The sequence below is a fragment of the Suricata suricatta genome, chromosome 9, assembly GCF_006229205.1.
Source record: "Suricata suricatta isolate VVHF042 chromosome 9, meerkat_22Aug2017_6uvM2_HiC, whole genome shotgun sequence".
In the NCBI taxonomy this organism is placed as follows: domain Eukaryota; kingdom Metazoa; phylum Chordata; class Mammalia; order Carnivora; family Herpestidae; genus Suricata; species Suricata suricatta.
Window position 1 is genome coordinate 64,471,722 of NC_043708.1, and position 21,108 is coordinate 64,492,829.

Below are 21,108 nucleotides of genomic sequence, written 5' to 3' on the forward strand. Positions count from 1 at the left end.
AATTCCAATTTTTTCTATTTTAACAACCATAATTTTAATTCCTGCCTTTCCTCTAAACACAAACTGAGTAATAGCATGGAAGAAAGTATGGGGGGATCATACTTTATGGATGGAATGTTACACTTTTTTTTAAGGCATTGGTCTTTTGTTAACTTTCTGTCTTTGAAGTCTTTGTGTTAGCTCTCAAATATCACACCTTTTACCTAGTCAACTTGAAATTGTGGTCTTAGTTGGGGCTTAAGGGTTAAGTACTGGAGTATGTTCAAGATCCTTTCTGTGTGAGAGTCTTTCCCAAGTTCTTCTGATAAAAACCACTCGTCCTACTCCCAAATACCAGTATCAAATTCAGCCATATATAAATAACACTAATTCCAAAGAAACCTCAGAGTATCATTTCAGATGACAGGCTCAGGACACCTGGATTGGGATTTTAAATTTTTCTCTTACCTCAGATTCGAAGGATTCCAGGCGATGAGTGGAAAATACCACATATATTTATGGTATTTGTATCTGGTGAAAAGTCAAGGAAGGCTAGAAACAGCATGAAAGATGATAAGAGGGTTTTTTCAAAGTATTGTTTTCTATATGCTTCTCCTTCCCCTCTACATTTATCTGCCTCTCTTCTCATATGGAAAAGAGAAGACTCATTATATTTATCATGTGTCTGCAGCAACCCTGAAGTCTAAAGCTAGATTGAAGCATTTCCAGAATTGATGTAAAAGAATGACTGATGGAAGTATAGACAGGTTTATGGACTGACATAAATAGAAAATCATGCATCAGACCTCCGTTGATTTTCTTGCTATGCAGATCTTGAATTGGTCCTTTTTCTTTTTCTTTTTTTTTTAATTTATTGGGCTAATGTGTATTCATAGGATACACAAGACTTAAAGCTCATTTAAGATGAGAAAAAGTGTTGTGATAAATTGTGCATTACAAGCTGACCTCCCACAAGTTGACTCCCTTGAGAGCCAGGAACATTGCAGGTCTATCCTTTGCTTTAGCAGTTAATGAAGATGCTTCAGCTTACCATTTCTCACACAAAATTTTTGATTGTATTAATCTAGCATCAATCTGTACTAATTACTGCTACAACAAAAGTAAGTTGCATTCTACTTCTGTTGGATGGTATGAACAATTCTTACCAAAAATTATATGAATGTTTCTGAGTTCCAAGAGTCCAGTAGGTTAAATTTGTGGCCTCATCGATCTAAATGTCAGCCAGCATTATCTACTTACAAGAGGATGGATTGTTATATCTGGTCTTGTTGTTGAAGTAATATTGTATGCATTTATTCCTCTGACAGTGTATGTTAGCTTTATTTTGTTCTCTGTAGATTGTCATCAATGTACCTTTCTAAAATTTTACAGATTAAATTAGCCAAAAATGATTAAAGATAACTACTAAAATATGAGCCCATTTAAACTGTAGATGTTTGCCAACTGAACGTGAAATGAGCATGCATTTACATACAACCAAGTGATCTCCATTCTCACCTTAGTCCAGAAGGGCTTTCACCTAGTTTAATAAGGTCTTCATGTGATTGACCTCAGAGTGGACGCACCTCTGCCATTACTGACATCTAAAGACATGGCAAGAAGAAAGATGGGGAGGACAAATTAGAAGATGTAAGTCTGTTTAAGTTTCACACTTAACCTGTAGACTCTGTTAGATGAAAGGCAAAAAGAAATTTTTTATTCTACCACTTACTGTAAACTTTTAGGTATCAAACTAGAGAGAGAAATGTGACCCGGATCTTCTGAAAATGGCAGAAAACCTGCCTATTAACAGTATCAGCTAACTTTTCTAGGTACCAGGCATGATTCTAGGTACATTATATACATTAAACAATCAAGCCCTAGTTACATTACAGAATTAGACACATGTTCTGCCATTTTAAATACAAAGAAATGTAAGTCAGTGGAATGTGCAGACCTGAAGTACAATCTCTGGCAGTCTGTCTCCAGAAACTGTGCCTCTGAAATAAGGCTCCTGGCTTTGAGGCTTTTCTTGTCGTTGTGCCTGCTCTGAGCTAAAGCAAAAACGAAGATAGAGAAGGGTGTCCAAAGGCCTTTTCTATACAAGAAGGTAGAAGTAAGTGATCTTTATTATCTAAATGGCACATTTTCATTGTTTTATTTCTCACCCTTGGGACAATAATGAAATTTTAGGAAGTTGGGTTTTCACAACTCATGTAAGGGAGGGTTGGCATGGAGGGAAAGGAATAATTTAGGAGGAGTATCCTGATGGTCGTCTTCAGCTGCTGCTGCTTTACTTATTTCTTGCTGATGACTCTTGCCTCATGGCATTTGAGAATGAGCTGACACTATGAATATGTCTTTATTGAGAGGAAGATATAAAATAAATACAAATCACCTAAATAGCACTAAAATTTTGTGTTTTCCTTTCAAATATATTGAAATATTTATGAGAGCAGTGGCCAAAACTTATATATTTTGAAGGAGTGGGACTTAGAAACCACCAGGATGTCTTTGTCATTCCCCCGAGAGTTTACAAAATTATTTTTCAACTCTTACCATTGGGGACCTCTTTGATATTCACATCTGTATTATTAGTATTTATCATAAAAAGCATTACTTATAATGATATTGGTCATTGGAATCCTGACATTGCTTACTAGCAGATTCAAGTTGAACTCACAATGAAAAATTCATGTACTGTATTTTATATGAAGAGAGGATATCAACATATAGCCTATGTGCTGCAGAATGTGCTAACTAAATATGTCAGGCATCTGTCATCATCTCTTCAATAAAATCATTTAAATCTTTGTTATCCATATACTGAAAAGTAAGGAGATATAGGAACTGTTCATCTTTCAATCAAATTTACAAATTTGTGCTGGACATTTAATATAGCAGGCACTAAGCCTACATGGCCTGGGAATAAAATTGATAAAGTACAGGCATTATGGAGCTTATAGTCTTCTAGGTAGGACACATAGATCCACCAATAGCTAGGTATGATATGTTAACTGTTATGAAAGAGAATTTATCAAGGATTGAGGGAAGAGGGTTGCAGAGACATCCAAGTCAGACTGCGAGAGTCCATGAAAGCTGTCCAATAGCTGAATGTTCATACCAGGCAAAATGGTCCGACTCAGGCTGAGAGGAAATGTGTAGGAAAGTGTAAAAAGGAGACAAAGAGGGGTACTTGTTCTGAAAATAGTTTACTATGGCCAGAGAGAAGGGTAGATATATAGGAGAAAAAAAAAGAAGTTGGGGAAATACTTGGATGGGAGGAGGAGAAGTAGCTGATGGTGAAGGGTCCCACGTGCCACGATAAAGGGTGCATCTCCTAGAGCTGGCACTTATTTCCTTATGAGGTAGAAGCAAGATGGATTGAGCAGAATCACAGTGGCAGCCCTTTAAGGAATGCGCTAAGGGCACCTGGGTGGCTTAATCAGTTAAGCATCAGACTCTTATCTTAGCTCGAGGAGTGGGCTGGAGGAGAACAAGACCTAAGACAAGGAGATCAGTTGGGAGGCTGTAGCACCCCCCCAGAAGAGAGATAACACTCAAACCAAGGAATTAATGGTGAGGATGAAGGTGAAGTCTCTAAAACTTGTAGAGACCAACTGGTTATTAGAAGTGAGGGGAAAGGGAATGTTCAGGATAACTCTCAGGTTTCTGACCCAGATGGCTGGCCATTTACCAGGAGAGGAAATAGGACCAGAAGACTAAGATTGGAAGGAAAGACAGGGATTCTGTTGTTGGACATCTTTTGTTTAAATGAACATACCCAAAGACTGTTGGATATAAGATATTGTAATTTAGGAGAGATAGCTTAGCTCCCCTTACCAATTTTGGTATTATCTGTACTGAGCCTGATAATCACCTGCTCTCTACAATGACTTTTTTAGCCTCTCTCAGGGAATTACATGCTATTTCCCTTTTATAAGACATCAGGTGATTGTGATTTCTAGAGGCATTAAATGAAGCATAAATTGTAGGAGAATGTGATTAGAAAATGGATAAGAAGATGTACTCTTAACACTGGCAAATGGGCAGTAATGAGGATCAACAAAGTCATTGCCACAGTGCTTTACCTCTGAGAAAGGTACCTCAGATCTCCATGAACAGCACCGTGTAATGAAATATTCTTTGTTCTGCTCTGCAGGGCATTTAGAATTTAGACCTTAGACTTATCACTGTTAAGTTTATTTCTTTCTGTCTCACTGTGAACTGAAACATTTAGGTGTTTGATAGAAAAGTGGTCAGCAGTCCCTGTATTCCGGCTGTATTGCTCTTAAACATGACATGGTTAAAAAGACATGGTGATTCTAATTCTCCTCCTTCCTGTCTCTAATATGTTTGAGTATACTAATCCTAAAGACTGAATGAAGAAGGGGAAAACATGACATCTTTAATCACAGCTAAAAGTATGAAATGAATATTTTAATTAGAAGAATATAAGTATCAATGAAATACTGTTTGACTTGAATCTGAAAAGTATAACCTAAAACAGAATGTATATGTACACTAAAAGTGTTAATTAAATTTTTGTTTCCTTTCTTTTAGATAAAATATTTTCATTTTTATAAAAGCTCTTGCTTTTAGTGACTAGTTTCCATTGATTATATAAGAATTCTCTAGGCAACTCGAATCAGTTAGATTTTTGTCTTGCTCTCCAAATGGTATTTCCTCCAGACTTCAAAATAATTTATATTCACCCCATGGATATGTCATCAATCTGTTAAGTGTGAATGGACACTATTCTTTCCTGTACTTGACCAAATGTTTCATTTCCTGAAAATTAAATTACTTAAATGTAACAAACAGATGGTCAAAGAGTCCAGTAGTAGTTCACTCTGCCATGAAATTTATTATCTGAATTCTTGAGATAGGCCTGAGAAGCTAGGTATATTCTTTCTGAACACTAGTATCCCATGCTTAGTGTTAAAATCATCAAGCCACTTCTAAGTTAATTTGGTTACTTTGGACATGAGTAGGAAAAGTTGAAAAGTTATTCCATATTTTATACAGAAAAGTAAAATTGTGAGCAAGTCACATGGATCTCTTGGGCTGAAACTTATCTTAGAGTCACTCTTCAGAAATTAAAAATTAATATGAATCATACACGATAATAGAAAATATTGGCTTGAATTTGTTTTATTCCAAGTCTCTAAACATTATTATCTTTGCTAGGCTAAAGAAGTACTCATCAGTATAGTAGGGAGAATTTGGATAAATAAGGCATGTCTTTTTCTATTCTCTTTTCTTTTGTTAATGTCAAATAGAAGAACAACTTTGGTCATTTGGTTCAGTGCAAAAAGTACAGCTTATGTGTAAGCACACAAGTGATGGCCTTGTCTCACCTACACGTGATACACGTTAAAAATATCAACTTGTTATGTATCAGCTCTGCAGGAAAAAAAGTCATTTCGCTCTTGGAAAGATTTTTCAGATGGCACTAAGGGTATTCTTTAACAAATCTATAAAGCTTAATTATTTTTAAAAAAGAGCAAGGGCCAAGTGCAAAAAACACCCCAAACTTTCCTAAAACATTTCTTTTTCCCAGTTGTGTATATGTGACTTTTAATTCAACTTTTACTGAACTTTTTAAAATCGATATACTTAACTGTATTCGAAGTCCCTTATTAAAAATAGCAAAATTTTATCCTTTTCATAAAGATGCTATTAGAGGACATTCTAGAGTCTTTCAGAGTTTACCATGGACATGGCACAAGATAGTTGACAGTGAACAGGCTCATTAATTCATTCCATACTTGTGGCCTAGAGCATTCTGGGAGTACGCCAAATAGATAAACACATTTAAGTCCTCACCTCTGTATATCATTAAGTCGTGTTATAGTACAGGAAAGAGGAAAAAAGAATTACTGAATGAAGACCTTTAGTACTTCTAGGAACTCACATTCTTAGAGGAATAGAAGTAGAAGAACCTGGAGAGCAATGTTGCAACATACATATTTGGCTAATTTAGGTAGGAGAGCTTCCTGGCCATTTTCTGACTCCCTTTTCTCCCTCACCCTCCACAGCCCAAACCAGGGTAAGCAGAAGCAGCAGTCTGAGCCACTACAACGACGCTCTGTTCTCCCCTGCCCTTCCCGTGCCCCCTTTACCTTTATCTTCTTCACATGACAATTGCTCTTGTGTCTACATGTGGGTGACCCCTTGCCTTGCTGCTACCTGTTTCCATCTGTCTCCTGCCTTCCTATTTATTGTTCCTCCTCTCCACCCAATCAACATTTAAGAAACATTTGGTCATTTAAGAAAGCCAAACTTTCCAGAACACTGCTTAAATGCTTAAAGCAAGATAAATACGAGAAACAATCAGTTCAGAGAAGCCTAGGTAGCTCAGTCAGTTAAGCCTCTGAGCCTTAATATTGCTTCAGATTATGATCTCATGGTTAGTGGGACTGAGCCCTGCACGTGGGGCTCTGTGCTGACAGCGTGGAGCTTGCATGGGATTCTCTCTCCCCCTCTTTGTCTCTCTGCCCCTCCTCTGCTTGTGTGCCCATATGTGCATGTGCTCTCTCTCTCTCAAATAAATATTGTTTTCTTTTTTAAATAAAAAAAAGTTAGTTTAGAAAATACTCAGAAAAGAAGATATACTTAGCACATCTTATGGTGGACTTGTTCCAGGAGGATCATAACTCAGGCAGGACACATGTCATTCTTAAAGCCTTTCCTGTCATCATTGATTTAAAAGAGGGCAGCTGAAATGCCTGGATACACAGGGGCTGGTCTTTCCATTCACTGTGGCTCCTCTCTCAGGAAAGGGGATGGCAAGAGCATGTGGTGGCCTACGTGCAGGTTCAGGAATGAGCAGTGCCATCGCTGGTATTCCCTACCGCACATCAACCACACTCATGTAGACATTAACTAGAGTCTTCCGCCTGAGGATCTGGCACTCCCATATTGCTCAAAGCCCAGCAACTGTCTGGTCTTATTTGTAGGCAGTCAGGACAAATAAAGTAATAGTAGTGACAGCATGAGCTCTGTTAATCCCACCCTATCCATGTGCTTCAGCTCTGACCAGGAGAGAATGACTCTGGAGGCCTGATCTATCCCAAAGTAGCCAGATCTGACCAGTTAACAGTGTGACAGTTTCAAGAATGATGACTGCAGCACTTTGGAGGTGAAAGGCTTTTGGGCAGATGTGTAGACATCTACTAGGACCACATCCAGAAACTTGCTATTCCATGACCGCATCAATGGTACAACGTGATTGGGCACCAAGGCTCAGACCAAAAAGACCCATCAGAAGTCTGAGGCAGAGATCAAAATGGCCAAAGTGGGGGAAAGGCATCCTAAGAGACAGGTTATCATCATGGGAGCTTCTGCCAGCCATGGCATGGCTCTGTATGCAGTTCATGCCAGGCGTTCCTTACTGATGGGTGGAAGGATGACTTTGGTGCATATTCCCCTGCGTCCCCTTCTGCCGCTCACCACCCCCGCCCCTGTATCCATCTGTGAGGTCTGAATACTGAACCATCTCATGTTTAAAGTCATTAATGGAAATTTCATTTTATATACACTTTTATCACTAAGAATGTTTTTCTAAAATAAAGTATTTATTATTTTTTTCCTATTCAGCTGTTAGCACATTTAAGTTACTCCCTGATTCTTCTTTAAGTAGTTTGTATTCATGATGATGTTTTCTTTTTCTTTTTTTTTTTTTTTTTTTTTTTGGAAACAAGTACAATTTTTTTTTAGTTTATTTATTGAGAGAGAGAGAGAAAGAAAGAGAGAATGAATGAACAGGTGACGGGTAGAAAGAGGGAAGCAAAGAAAACCCCAGTCAGGCTCCACACTCTCAGTGCAGGTCCCACCATGGAACATGGGGCTCAAATTCAGGAACTGTGAGATCATGACCTGAGGCGAAATCCAGAGTCACACTCCAAACCAACTGAGCCACTCAGGCTCCCTGATGATTTTTTTCTCTGTTTCTCATTGAAATATAAGTGGAGAGTGCAAGCGTGGCTCAGTCAGTTAAGATTCTGACTGTGGCTCAGGTCATGATCTCAGGGTGCTTGAGTTTGAGCCCCGCGTCAAGCTCTGTGCTGACAGCTTAGAGCCTGGAGTCTGCTTCAGATTCTGTCTCCCTCTCTCTCTGCCCCTCTTGTGCTTGCACCCTGACTTTCTTTCTCTTTCTCAAAAATAAATAAACATTAAAAAAGATAAAAGAAAAAATAGTGAGATATATAATATTTCTTTTAATGTTAGCATTTTTGTTGTACACAGGAAAAAAGCAAAATAAAGATCAGATGATCAAAGGCATGGTTGATGACTCCACAGCAAAATTCAGACTCAAGCATCATCACTAGGTCCATCTACTGTTAAGAGTAATTTTACATAACCTCTGTGACAACACGTCAGTCACCTGGATGGCTCAGTTGGTTAAGCATCCCACTCTTGATTTCAGCTTAGGTCATGATCTCACAATTTTGTGAGTTCAAACCCTGAGTCGGGCTGTCAGCGTGGAACCTACTTGGGATTCTCCCTCTCTCTCTGCCCCTCCCCTACTTGCTTTTGTTAAATAAATAAATTTTTAAAAATTCATGTCAAGTCAAATGCAGCCTGTCATTAGCCACTGCCCTATTGTGGAAATATTTATTGAGTGCTTGGAAACTATACAGGACCACCACATAAGCATCAGAGAGACCAAACAAAACATGTGCTCAATAATTTTTTTCTTTTCTGTTTTCCTGGCAATCTAAACTCTGTGTAAGAGCTTTGGTAGCAAACTACTGCAGCCTCTCAGTAGCAGAGCAATTCCAAAAGGTTTTGACTAAGGCTGTACATCAGTGCCATCAGATGCACTGCAAGTATAGATTTCATCTTGTCTGTGTTCACTTTCTCCCAAGTGTGTAGAGACGGCCTGGTATACTTATTTAGGGTGGTGTGCTTAATACTGGAGATGATCCTAAGAAATTACATATTTCTCAATATGGTATTCTAATTAAAACCTAATTAGCAATTCACAGTGCTGGAACTTAGGTTTTCAAGCATAGAAAAAATAATTTCACTATGCATAGAAAGTAATGATACATTTTGTGGAGACATTAGAATTTCAAAATTTAAGGCAGCACATGTGGAATTTAGAAATGTTAAGAATCTGAAGTGTGGGTTTCTCCATAGCTTTAAAGCTTGAACAGTTTTATATAATCAGTGAGCTTGCCAAACAGTATCAAAAAACTCATTTTCTTCAAGTGCTTTATTTATCTTTAATAGAACCTTCATCACCCTGGTGTTGTAAATTTGGAGTGTATGTTTGAGACGCCTGAAAGAGTGTTTGTTGTTATGGAAAAACTCCATGGAGACATGCTGGAGATGATCTTGTCAAGTGAAAAGGGCAGGTTGCCAGAGCACATAACGAAGTTTTTAATTACTCAGGTAAGAAATCAATTAGAGGCAGAAAAAAAATGATAATGTTCAATATCAAACGTTATCGCTGCTTAACTGCATTTTTTCTAGCCTTGTTTAGTCCCTACCTCCAAAGTCTAAATTACACTCAGAAAGGTTGCAGGTGCTTATAGTATTATTTCTTTTGTATCTGTGGTCTCCAGAGTCCAGGTTACCAAGTGAGTAATGTGTATGCAGCCCCACGTATTAAAACTCCCCATGAAATTTTAAATTACACAGTGGCTGAGTCCTGGTTCTTTGAAAATCTTCAAGAACGGGCATCCCTGTAAGATATTATTGACAACTGATATTATTGACAACCTACACCTGTCTTGGTTGCTGTATCAGTACCATAACATACTACTTTTTTCACTGACGTTTCCTTAGAAACCTGCTGTTAATTTAGCTCATTTCAGTGCTGTGCGTGTAAAGGAGCTTAAGTGTTCATTGTGAGTTTTCTCATGGCCCTTCCAATTTATGTCCTAGTCAAAAACATTTTCAAATGAACTAATAGACCAAAATAAAATCATTGTGATTATTTTCTTCTTTACAGATACTTGTGGCTTTGCGGCATCTTCACTTTAAAAATATTGTTCACTGTGACCTCAAACCAGAAAACGTGTTGCTAGCTTCAGCAGACCCCTTCCCCCAGGCAAGTAGAAAAGCCTCTCTCGGCAAAGCCAGCTGCCCCCACTCCCTTGCGGGATTCTGTCACTGGTTTTCCTCAAATCTTGATTTGTTTCAAGTTTTACCTGTTCATGTTCATCCGTATGTTTTCTTTCTCATATTTTCAAGACTGCAGTCTCGTCCCTCTGGCTTTGTAGTGCAGCCTGCCTTAGCCAACACAGGAGCCTTCTCACTGGGGTTTGTCACCTTGTGTTGTACCCAGATCCTGGTGTGCTGGCAGCCTGGCATGGAAAGCGCTGGCCTGGGAGGGAGGACCCTAAAGGGTCCCAGGGATGTTTAAACTCAATGGTGTTCTCATGGACAAGGGCAAGTTTCTGCTTTTCCTCAGCTCTGAGGATGGAAAACAACTGCATGTCTTCCCAGAGAATCATCACTGAAGTGATATAAGTCACTGAAGTGAGCTGACTAAGCCACAGGTGGCTGTCCACCTTGCTTCCTTGACATCTTCACGTCCTGTCTAGGTTCCCTTGCAGAGTTAATTTGGGGGATTATTGTAGTAACATGGCAAGTCTCAATGCTTATCCCTCAACCTCTATTTATTTATTTATTTGCTTATTTATGTGTTTATTTATTTTTAATTAATTTATTTTAAACTTACTTAACATACAGTGTAGTCTTGGCTTTAGGAGTAGAACCCAGTGATTCATCTCTCACATATAAAATGCACATCTCGAAAAGTGCTTTCCTTAATGCCCAGGACCCATTTAACCCACCCCGCAACCCCCCTTCAGCAATCCTCAGTTTGTTCTCTGTAGTTCAGAGTCTCTTATGGTTTGCCTCTCTGTCTCTTTTTATCTTATTTTTCCTTCCCTTCCCCCATGTTCCTCTGTTGAGTTTCTCAGTTTCCACATATGAGTGAAATCATGGGATAGCTGCCTCTCTCAGACTAGTGTCACTTAGCATTATACCCTCCAGTTCCATCCATGTTGTTGCAAATGGCAAGATTTCATTCTTTTTCATTGTTGAGTTGTATTCCGTTATACACAAACACACACACACTCACACACACACACACACACACTCACACACTCACACACCACATCTTCTTTGTCCATTCATCAGTTGATGGACATTTGGGCTCTTTCCATGATTTGGCTATTGTTGATAGTGCTGCTATAAACATAGGGGTGCATGTGCCCCTTCAAATAAGCATTTCTGTAATCTTTGGATAAACCTTTATTTATAATGAGCCCTTGAGTTTAATCTGTCCCTTCCCAACATGATGTTTTCCTTCCTTGTAAAACACTTTACACACTTCTGAGTAAACATATTTTCGTATTTATCACTTTGTTTTGGGTAGGGGGGAGGAAGGGAGAATGATTAGATGATATTTTTATGAATGAAATATGCTTTTGTACCAGAATTTCTATCACTGTCTTCAAGTAGATAAAAAGGAAATTAGCAGTTACTTCCATCATGAGGACCCAAACAATATATGTAAAAAATTACAGTTGTCTTTGGCCGACCTGGGCTAAGACACACACAGACACACAATCTGTGACCTTACCTTTCCTGCAAACCATTATTTTCAACAGGTGAAACTTTGCGACTTTGGCTTTGCCCGGATCATTGGAGAAAAGTCTTTCCGGAGGTCAGTGGTGGGTACCCCAGCGTACCTGGCTCCTGAGGTTCTAAGGAACAAGGGCTATAATCGCTCTCTAGACATGTGGTCTGTTGGAGTCATTATCTATGTGAGCCTAAGTGGCACATTCCCATTTAATGAAGATGAAGACATCCACGACCAAATCCAGAATGCAGCTTTCATGTATCCACCAAATCCCTGGAAGGAAATCTCTCATGAAGGTAATATCTTCCATTCAGAAATGATAATGGTTTAATCCTTAGGTGTTATATTGTTAAAGCAAAAGAGAATTATTAAACTGATAAATGTTCATTGCAAATTGTCCACTGGAGTAGGGGCACAATTTGATTTAGGTCCATTGAGAATGAGCAGAAATGTCTCCTGATGAAATGTACATGTGTTACAGAGAGATTGAGCAATACATGTTAAGAGGCAAATGAAATAAAAAGAAACTGTTAATACTTTGATATATTTCCTTAGAATTTATAAATACTTACACATTTGTGTAATGGAAACAGCTAATCTCTACCAAGAGTAATCTTTACCTACCATATACCTGTTTCTGTATTAAGCACTTTTAATCTATTATGGGTGCAAGAACTCTATGATAGTGATAATTGAATTATCATATTACATATTAGTATGCAAGTTCTTTGTGCGCTGATTTCCTTCGTGTGACATTAAGGTATGTATGGGATTTTTTCTGGCCATTTCACTGGTATTATATTTTTAGGTTGTTTCCATTTGATTCTTACATATAATTTCTATATGTTTCTCTGATGATTTATTTAGGATCGATTACCTTGACAGTGTTGCATTATTCACAGTTAAATTCTTAACAAATCTTTCCTTCTTCTTAAAAAGAGAGTTTTAAATGAAGTGGTAGGGGCAGTCAGGGAAGAGAAAATGGCACGCTTCAGAGTAGAATTCCCCAATGAGTGTACTTTGGAGTTCATTCAATCTCACAAAAATTCCATAAGATAATTTTTACTATTAACGCTGTATTTCAAAGAAGAACACTAAGGCAAAAGAAAGGACACCACAGGCCAAAATCACCAAGCTAGTAAGTGGCAGAGCCAGAATGTAATCCAGACAGGTATATACCCAGGGTGTACACCCAGTTACACTGGGTGTGGACCCACATATACTAGGTAATTACCCATTCTGAGCACATATTCTCCGATCACCAGTCCTTTAGTTTTCAGGCCATGTCTAGTTCTAAGTTTGTTCAAATTTCTCACCACTTTAAAAGGCAAGTACAGTCAGAGATAAACATCTGTTTGATATCTGTTACTGCATGCAGTGATGTGGGAATCAGAAAAGAACGTATCTAAACTGCCCGAGGTAATTAACTCCTGTTAGTATTAAGTGACAAGAACTATCCATTATCAGGGCCTTGAGTTACTATTAGCAACAACCTTTAACATTCTCTAATTAGTTGTAAATCATAGCTAGATGGATATATCTTAGAGGAATCTGTGACCTACAAATGAACTATCATGTAGCCAAAGCACTAATGAAATATTTAGGATAATTCAACAGAGGCAAAAAGCAAAGTATAATTAGGTTTCTTTTCCTAGAGACAAAAAGGTGGAATTCTCAAATAACCTTGTGACCAGTATCCTTGTTAGGAAACCCTACCTTTAAATATGGCTAACCATTATGTTTGATACCTACAATCCAGAAATCCAGTAAAAGGACTTGCTATTGTTACTATGGTACAAATTTGGAATACCTCTGACACCTGTCACATTTTCCTGCTTTGCAGGAATAGAACTTTGGGTAAATTGCCTCTACATTTTAATATTTTTTTCTTGGAGTAGTGGAGTACTTTTTCTTGAAGTAGTGGAATAAATGATGCTTGCTCTCTGATTCGATGGAAATGTCCTGGCCTAGATGTTAGATATAACCTATTAAGGCCAGAAACCAATAGCTATAGATGGTGAACATTTAATTAGCACTGATGGTAGAGGCCAGAGACCTAGATATTAATGGCTCAAGAAACTCTTTTGGGAAATCACAAATATACACACACACACACACACACACACACACACACACACACACCCTAGGTAACATGAAAGTAAAGGACAAAAATAAAATATTCTTCAAAGAACTTGAAGTTGAATGGAGAGATGCCAAGTTCAAAGGAGAAAGAATCACTATGGACTTGATTAGTCAGAATTGCGTTCAGAGGAGATGGAAGTTAGGCCAGTCACTACAAATTGCAAAGAAAGAGATACAGCATTTGAGAAAGAGAATTACATGGGAAATTTAAAAGGCACTTATATTTGACCAGGAAGTACATATTTACGTGGCTACAGATTTTCTAAGTGATAGAAATTTCCTATCACTCAGAGAAAATGATGTAGAGACCCGTTCAGATAGAACTTCACTTTTCTAAATAGGTTTGGGAATTAACTGGCCTCTCTCCTCAGTACGTTACTCTGACTCATCCTTACCTTTGAGGTATAAGACTTGTACTATTTGCTAATTGCTGCCCTGGATGACAAATGAGTTACCTAGTTGCTGGTATATGAACAGTACTAATAGTAGAACATAAAGAAAAAGTTATCTATCTCACTATCTTGTTGAGAACAAAAAATTCCCTCATGAAAAGTTGTAACAGGGGCTGGGATCATGCAATTTTAAGCACATAGGATCTGATAAATGCACAAGGAAACTAGTATTGGAAAAGGATGGTCACAAGTGATATTGGTAAATTTTCAGTCTCCATATACTTTAAACCACTCCAGAGCCACTAAATATATAGATACAAGGAAATAAAAATCTAAGCACCTCAGTGACTCAAAAATCAAAGGTAAGGATCAACAGTCAAGTGGTCTGAGTTATGGTACTATCTGCCTTTCTAATTAACCATCACTTAACCTTCCCTGAGCTTCAGTTCCTCATCCGTAAAGCAGGATAATGATTCCTGCCTATATAATGAGTTGGTAACTGAGACTGAATGAGATAAAGGATGTGAAAAGCATCTAGACAGGCAGGTGTGGGGTGAACCAAGGACTTGGATTTAGGAGAGGGATAGCAGAGCACTAAGCTAAGCAACTGCTCTGGCGGGTAACCAAGAAGTGATTGTATAATTTTGGAAATTATATGCAAACTGATGTGCATGTTTCCCAAGTATTCTTCAGACACATATTGGTAGTTGTGTGTGTGTGTGTGTGTGTGTGTGTGCATGTGGAGTGTGTGTGTGTGTGTGTGTGTGTGTGTGTGTGTGTGCCTCTTGGCATGAAAAAGCAAAAGAAAAAAGAAAGTTGTAAGGTCTTTGTAGCATTCATAGATGTGTCAGAAGGAAAAGAAATTCCTGTGTCATGCATTTATTTTTCTGTTAGTGTAGACATGGGCTTGTTATAATATGGTACAATATCCTGGAGTGGTGGAGCTCACCCCGTACCATTTGAACCTCACAGCAATCCTCCAATATGTAACTTGTTTTAGCCTCTGTAGTAGAGAGAAACCAGAAAGGTTAATAAGTGACTTGCCTAAAGTCACACAGTGACAGGGCTTGGACTTCGAATTATTTGTCTCCATTCTTTATAGCATAGATAATTGTACACTGAAGGGTGCTTATTTCTTATGGCTTGATATTTAGGAATCTATAGAGAATATTTTAAATTCATTCATTGTTTTGGTATAATAAGAGTACTGGCATTCTGGGAGTACGCTTACTAATAATTTAGCAGTAAGTTAGTTAGGACTCTTGTGTGCAAATAATAGAAACCTATAATTGACTTACACAGAAGTTAATATATTCACTCACACAATGGGGAAGTCCAAAAGGTGAACCTCATCTCTGTGGATCTGGTGGTTCAGCGTCATATTTCCCATCTCTCATCATCTCTACTTTGCTTTATGATGGCTTTCCCCTCAGGTGGACTCTTCATGGGGTGCAAAGTGATCCCCCGGAGGCCCCAGGCTTACATGCTACTCATTGTACATGATCTCCGAATGGAAGAGTAATTATTTATCAGTAGCCATACAGTGTCTGAAAGGGGCACTGATTGGCTCTTCTTAAATCCCATAACACCCTGGGAACAATCACATTGTCACCGCAGGAACCTGGCTTTGATTGGCCATATGGACGATGGAGAGCCTCTCCAGTCTGGAGAGAGAGTAAGTTCCTGCAGGGAAAGATACGAGGCCAAAAACAAACACGAAAGCATTAACAGATGTCCATTTTAAAAATATGTTTTTTCTGAATCAAGGTATGATTTGAAAAATGAGAAAAATCTTAGGAAAACCTAACTCAGCAATTGTTACAGGAAAAATGGAGATAAGAAATTTTCAAAGAAAAAAAATCATAGCAGCTAACACTTCCATAACATTTGCATTATAGATAAGGACTGTTTAAACACTTTCCATATATGAACTCATTTAATCACCCCAACCTTTGAGTAGATACTATAATTGTTTCCATTTGAAAGACGAGGGGGTGTAGGCACCAAGGGTTAAGTGGCTTTCCTGAGTGGGGCCGGGGTGCAAATCCTGTCAGCTGGCTCCAAGGTAGATGCTCTTATCTACTACATTTACAGCCTCTTGATTATCCTTCTAACGGATTTTGCCATGCTGTCACATTAAATTTTTAATATGCTTTCACTAGCTTAGAGCTGCAGTAGCAACACAGTTTTTATAATGTCTAAAAATACAGGGAAACAACATCATGTTGTGATAACAACCTGAGCTGAGAGCTCTTCCACTTAGTGGACTGGTGACCTCATCCCACTTGCTTATTCTCTTAGGTCTCAGTTTTCTTGTCTCAGATATGGGGACAGTAATTCCTAACTCCCTGTGTTATTTTAAGTATTAAATGGAATTGCACTGGAAAGTGCTTAGCACATTGATTGACGTAGCTAGATTACGTTAAATATAACGAACACTTTCTATTTTCCACTCACTTTACATGATATATCTATATATTTATCCATATATATGTATTTAGTTATACACACAAACTTGTAAATAATTATATATATAAAGTATATGTATATATAACTATACATACATTTATTTTTTAAATAATTTTTTTGATGTTTATTTATTTTTGAGACAGAGAGAAACAGAGCACCAGCAGGGGAGGGGCGGAGAGAGAGGGAGATATAGAACCTGAAACTGGCTCCAGGCTCTGATCTGTGAGCACAGAGCCTGATGCGGGGCTCAAACCCACAAACTATGAGATCGTGATCTGAGCTGAAGTTGGACACCTAACCGACTGAGCCACCCACGGGCCCCGTACATTTAATTATACTCCTATATAGTTACTTATATCTAACCTAATAGACACATTGTAAATACAGTTACACATATATAACTAAATAAGAATGCATGTATACAATAAAACACTCCAGAATGAATCATATGATTACAAATAATTGCACAAGAAGAGACTTTGGGTAATCATGGGATGGGAGTTTGAGAACATTTCAATTCATTCTAAGTCAGTATTGTGCATTACGCCTTGTTCCATTTCATCATTGTGACTACTGGATGGCCATTTGACATCATCCAGTCAATCCATTGTTACCTATCAGTGCTTACACATGGCCTTACTTCTAGCTTTGTCACATACTAGGTTCAGTTTGGCCCTTAACACATCCATCCTATGACCTTTCTCAGTTCCTTGAAATGACTTGCACCCTTACTTTAAAATACTTACTTAGGCAAATTTACTGTATCTCAGTGAAAGAGCAGCCCATTATTACTTAAACATTTTTAGATAATCCTATGAAACTAAGGAAAATTAGGCCTTACTTGATAATGTATCAATATTCCCTTCCTTTATTGCATTTTTAGCAATTCCAAAAGAGGAAGAGACAGACCAAGCTGCTCTCCATATTTGTCACATCTGGTACAGTAATAAGGGCAAATCTTGGGTGGACATTGCCAAAATATCAGAAAATTGCAAACAAGGCTCTATGACTTAAGAAGTAGATACCGGGGATGTAGAGCTTAGAAACGGGAAATGGAAAAACTGCCTAACAGAACATGGAAATATTTGCAAGGCAAGGGATTTCTGATAATTTTGCCAAAGAACCTTCTCTATTATGGCTTATTTTAAACCTGTCATAGTGTAGCTCTAGGTATCTAGCAGGCATTTTTTAACTTTAGAACACCAAATTTAATCGGAGGACCTCCTTAAAAATGGAGATTCCCAGGCTCCACCCCCATAAACTACAATCCTGTGCTAAGAATGTAAGAGGTCCATGGATCACACTTTCAGAACTGCTGCTTCAGAGCACCGATCATCTGAAAGACCTGACAGCCGAACACTGCTCTCAAGAAAATCTCAAATAAATTCCCAATATTTAAATTTAAATAAATTGTAAAACTCTTCTCTAATTCCTAACCTCTTTTTGCATTTACATTTTCTTTCTCAGATATTTACCGTCAGGACATGTAATTTATTTCAAATGTTAAATGTATCTCAATATTGATTGCCATGAAAGTAGTAAGAATAGCAAAAGCTTTTTGACCAGTTTATTTTGTCAAGAATAAAGAAGAAAACATGTAAACTCCAGGAAATACAAAAATTTGTGTGACAAAGTTATGTATAATAAACAAGAGACTAACATATGTGTCATGATTTTGCACTTTGTGCAATTAAAGGATTGTAGGATAAGAGAATCTTTTTGACACATGACAATTCTTTTAGTGGATGTAGGTTTGGAAACTTGATATTATAGGGTAGGCAGGGGTTATCATCTTATAGTTCATAATAGTTACTTATAAATTATCCCACATATTGGTTATTGATTCAAAGTTTTAGATAATCTTTAGAGCAAGCATGTCTGACTTTACTATACTTATGCAAAGGAATGTAAATAATGAAACATCTACAATGCTGAGGAGGAGAATAGAAAAGAGGTGAGGAGAGCTGGAAGAGCCATAGCTCCCACAGAGTTCATTTAGGAGTCTGCCCAGGTGAATGGACTGAGTTATACATATTTGCCTGTGTGACTTAATGTATAATTTGATGTTAAGAGTTAATACTTTTGAATACATGTTACATATATATGTGTGTATACATATCTCATATTGTACGCCAGGCCCTGTTCTAAATTACAGAGGCGGCCAGCACATTAAGATAACCTAATTAATTGAGGGAAGAAGGACAGTACAGTAGAGAAATCTGAAAAAAAAAAGATTCATTGTCCTTAATGGAAAGGAATCTATGTTTTGTTTTGTTTAACTTTTTTTATGTCTATTTATTTTTGAGAGAGAGACAGACAGACAGAGTACAAGTTGGGGGAGGGACAGAGAAAGTGGGAGACACAGAATCCAAAGCAGGCTCCATGCTCCAAGCTGTCAGCACGGAGCCTGATGTAGAGCTCCAACTCACGAGCTGCGAGCTCATGACCTAAGCTGACGCTGGAAGTTTAACCTCCTGAGCCACCCAGGCACCCCTGGTTTGTTTTGTTCTTACGGTGGTTCTTCTCAAACTCTGTGATGAAGGACCAGTTTTATTTTATCTTAATTTCTAAACATATGGACCACTTTATTTTATTTTATCAAATTGAATAAAAAATATGACAGCAATATCAATTTGCTATAAGCGTTCCCACAGACTTAGTCTTACTTTCTATACCTCTCATTGTAGACCAATGGGTTCACATATAGGTATTGATCCATGAACCTCCTCTAAGTGGCACTGGCTTAAAGCTAATTAGAAGAAATTTTTTAAGTAGTTAAAAGAGATAATGAGATGGGAGATTTTTGTATTTCCTTTTGAACTCGTTTTACCAATTGATTTAGATCTTTTACCAGATGCATGCAGTACTTTCAATAAAGAATAATAAAAATGAACAGAAGTACATGGGAGGAAAGAAGGCTCCAGGAATAAATGGAGTACAGCCTCTATATAACTGTAATTATTCCCTGACTGGTCAAAAAATGTCAAAAATTTTAAGCGTACAAATATATATATATACACATGTATGTATATATATATGTGTGTGTGTGTGTATGTGTGTGTGTGTGTGTGTGTGTGTGTGTATAATATTGTATAAGTAAGTGTTATTCACTGAAGAGCAAGGGTTATGTTTCCTGGTCTGTAATGCTGGTCCGGCATCGTGACTGGGCAGATGAAGAAGACACAGCCTCCATTCTCTCAACTTATGCTCACCCAAAGGAGAATTACTAAGTGTGAAAGTCAAACAAATTCTCTTTTCCTACATTCCTTCGGCTGCTCAGAATTATCACATACATCTGAAACTATTTTTTTATATGACTTTAGTAGGCAGCTTTTGTTTTCCCAAGAGCTTACTCTTAGAGGAAGCAGGGAAATGGTGGACAACCGAGTGACGTGGATTGTAACAGCTGGTAAAGAGAGGTGTAACTTGCACCAGTGCAAGCCATCTTACCAGAATGATGACAAACCTGCAGCAATGGGAAAGCATCTATTAGAGTAAAAAGTACATTTCCATCATCAACTTGAATTGATGTGCTCAATTAGAGACACATGGTCAATTTGTGGAAGGTTAGTAATAGACCATGAAGATCACCAGAGAAATTACTATTTTTTTCTTCTGAGTTTTGATATTCCTTTATGTGACATTAGGGAGACAAGCAGGCAGTAATCAACACAGAGGCAGCCTTGGAAATTGTCTCACAATGATTACCCAGCCCCCGCAGATAGAGATCATATTCCGCATTCACAGGTGACGTCTGAAGAAGCACCTATTCTCAAGTCACCTGCTGTGTTGTGACTGCTCAGCCTCGGAGTCACATGGTTAGTGTGTATTATGAAGAATTAAGAGCTGACAGGAAGCTTGACATTCCACATATAAAAGGGGGGATGGGGAGGAGAGCCCCTTGCATTAATCCTATAGCTATCTTCAGTTCAAGATTATTAAATTATGAAACACCCGTGACATAGGTTTTTTCCTGCTTGTGTACTCAGATAGCCTCACTGTTAGTATTTCTGCCTCCTCCTTTCCCTGATAGACGTAGCTGTAATTTTCTCTGCCAGTTGGTTTCAATCCTGTGCTGACATTTATGAACAGTAGAATGTATGGCATCTCAAGTCATAGAATGGCCATCATAATACACCGCTAAATTTATCAAAGGGTCTAAATTTTACATTTAAAGCACTTTTTATCATTCAGGGTGGTTAATTCAAATAAAATTGGTCACAAATGTGTTTTTCTCCCAGAAATTGAAGATGAAAACTACAGCCAGTACAAACACAAAGCAAAGCTAAATAAAAGCCTTGCTTGCACCAAGAATACCACATGGTATGTTTTCAAAATCCAACAGTGTTCCAGAACGCTAAACACTTAAGTTGGAAGTAACACTTTGTCATGAAAAGGAACCAGCTGTAGGTCCCTCTTGCACTACATATTGTTCAAAACAAAAAACAACCCCATTGAAAATAAGCCTCGGGTAGATGAGACCCAGAAGTCCAATGGTATAGGAAACAAAAGAAAGACAAT

General features: G+C 38.0%; 1 protein-coding gene across 2 annotated transcripts in view; it reads left to right on the top strand.

Annotated features, from left to right (window-relative positions):
* PRKD1 (protein kinase D1) overlaps positions 1 to 21,108 on the top strand; it is a 312,778-nt gene that overhangs the window by 278,864 nt on the left and 12,806 nt on the right. For both annotated transcript variants that reach the window (XM_029952419.1, XM_029952420.1), the window contains 3 exons: positions 9,220 to 9,381; positions 9,944 to 10,042; positions 11,613 to 11,880. In XM_029952419.1, the coding sequence (XP_029808279.1) occupies positions 9,220 to 9,381; positions 9,944 to 10,042; positions 11,613 to 11,880 (529 nt within the window). The remainder of the gene's footprint in view (positions 1 to 9,219; positions 9,382 to 9,943; positions 10,043 to 11,612; positions 11,881 to 21,108) is intronic.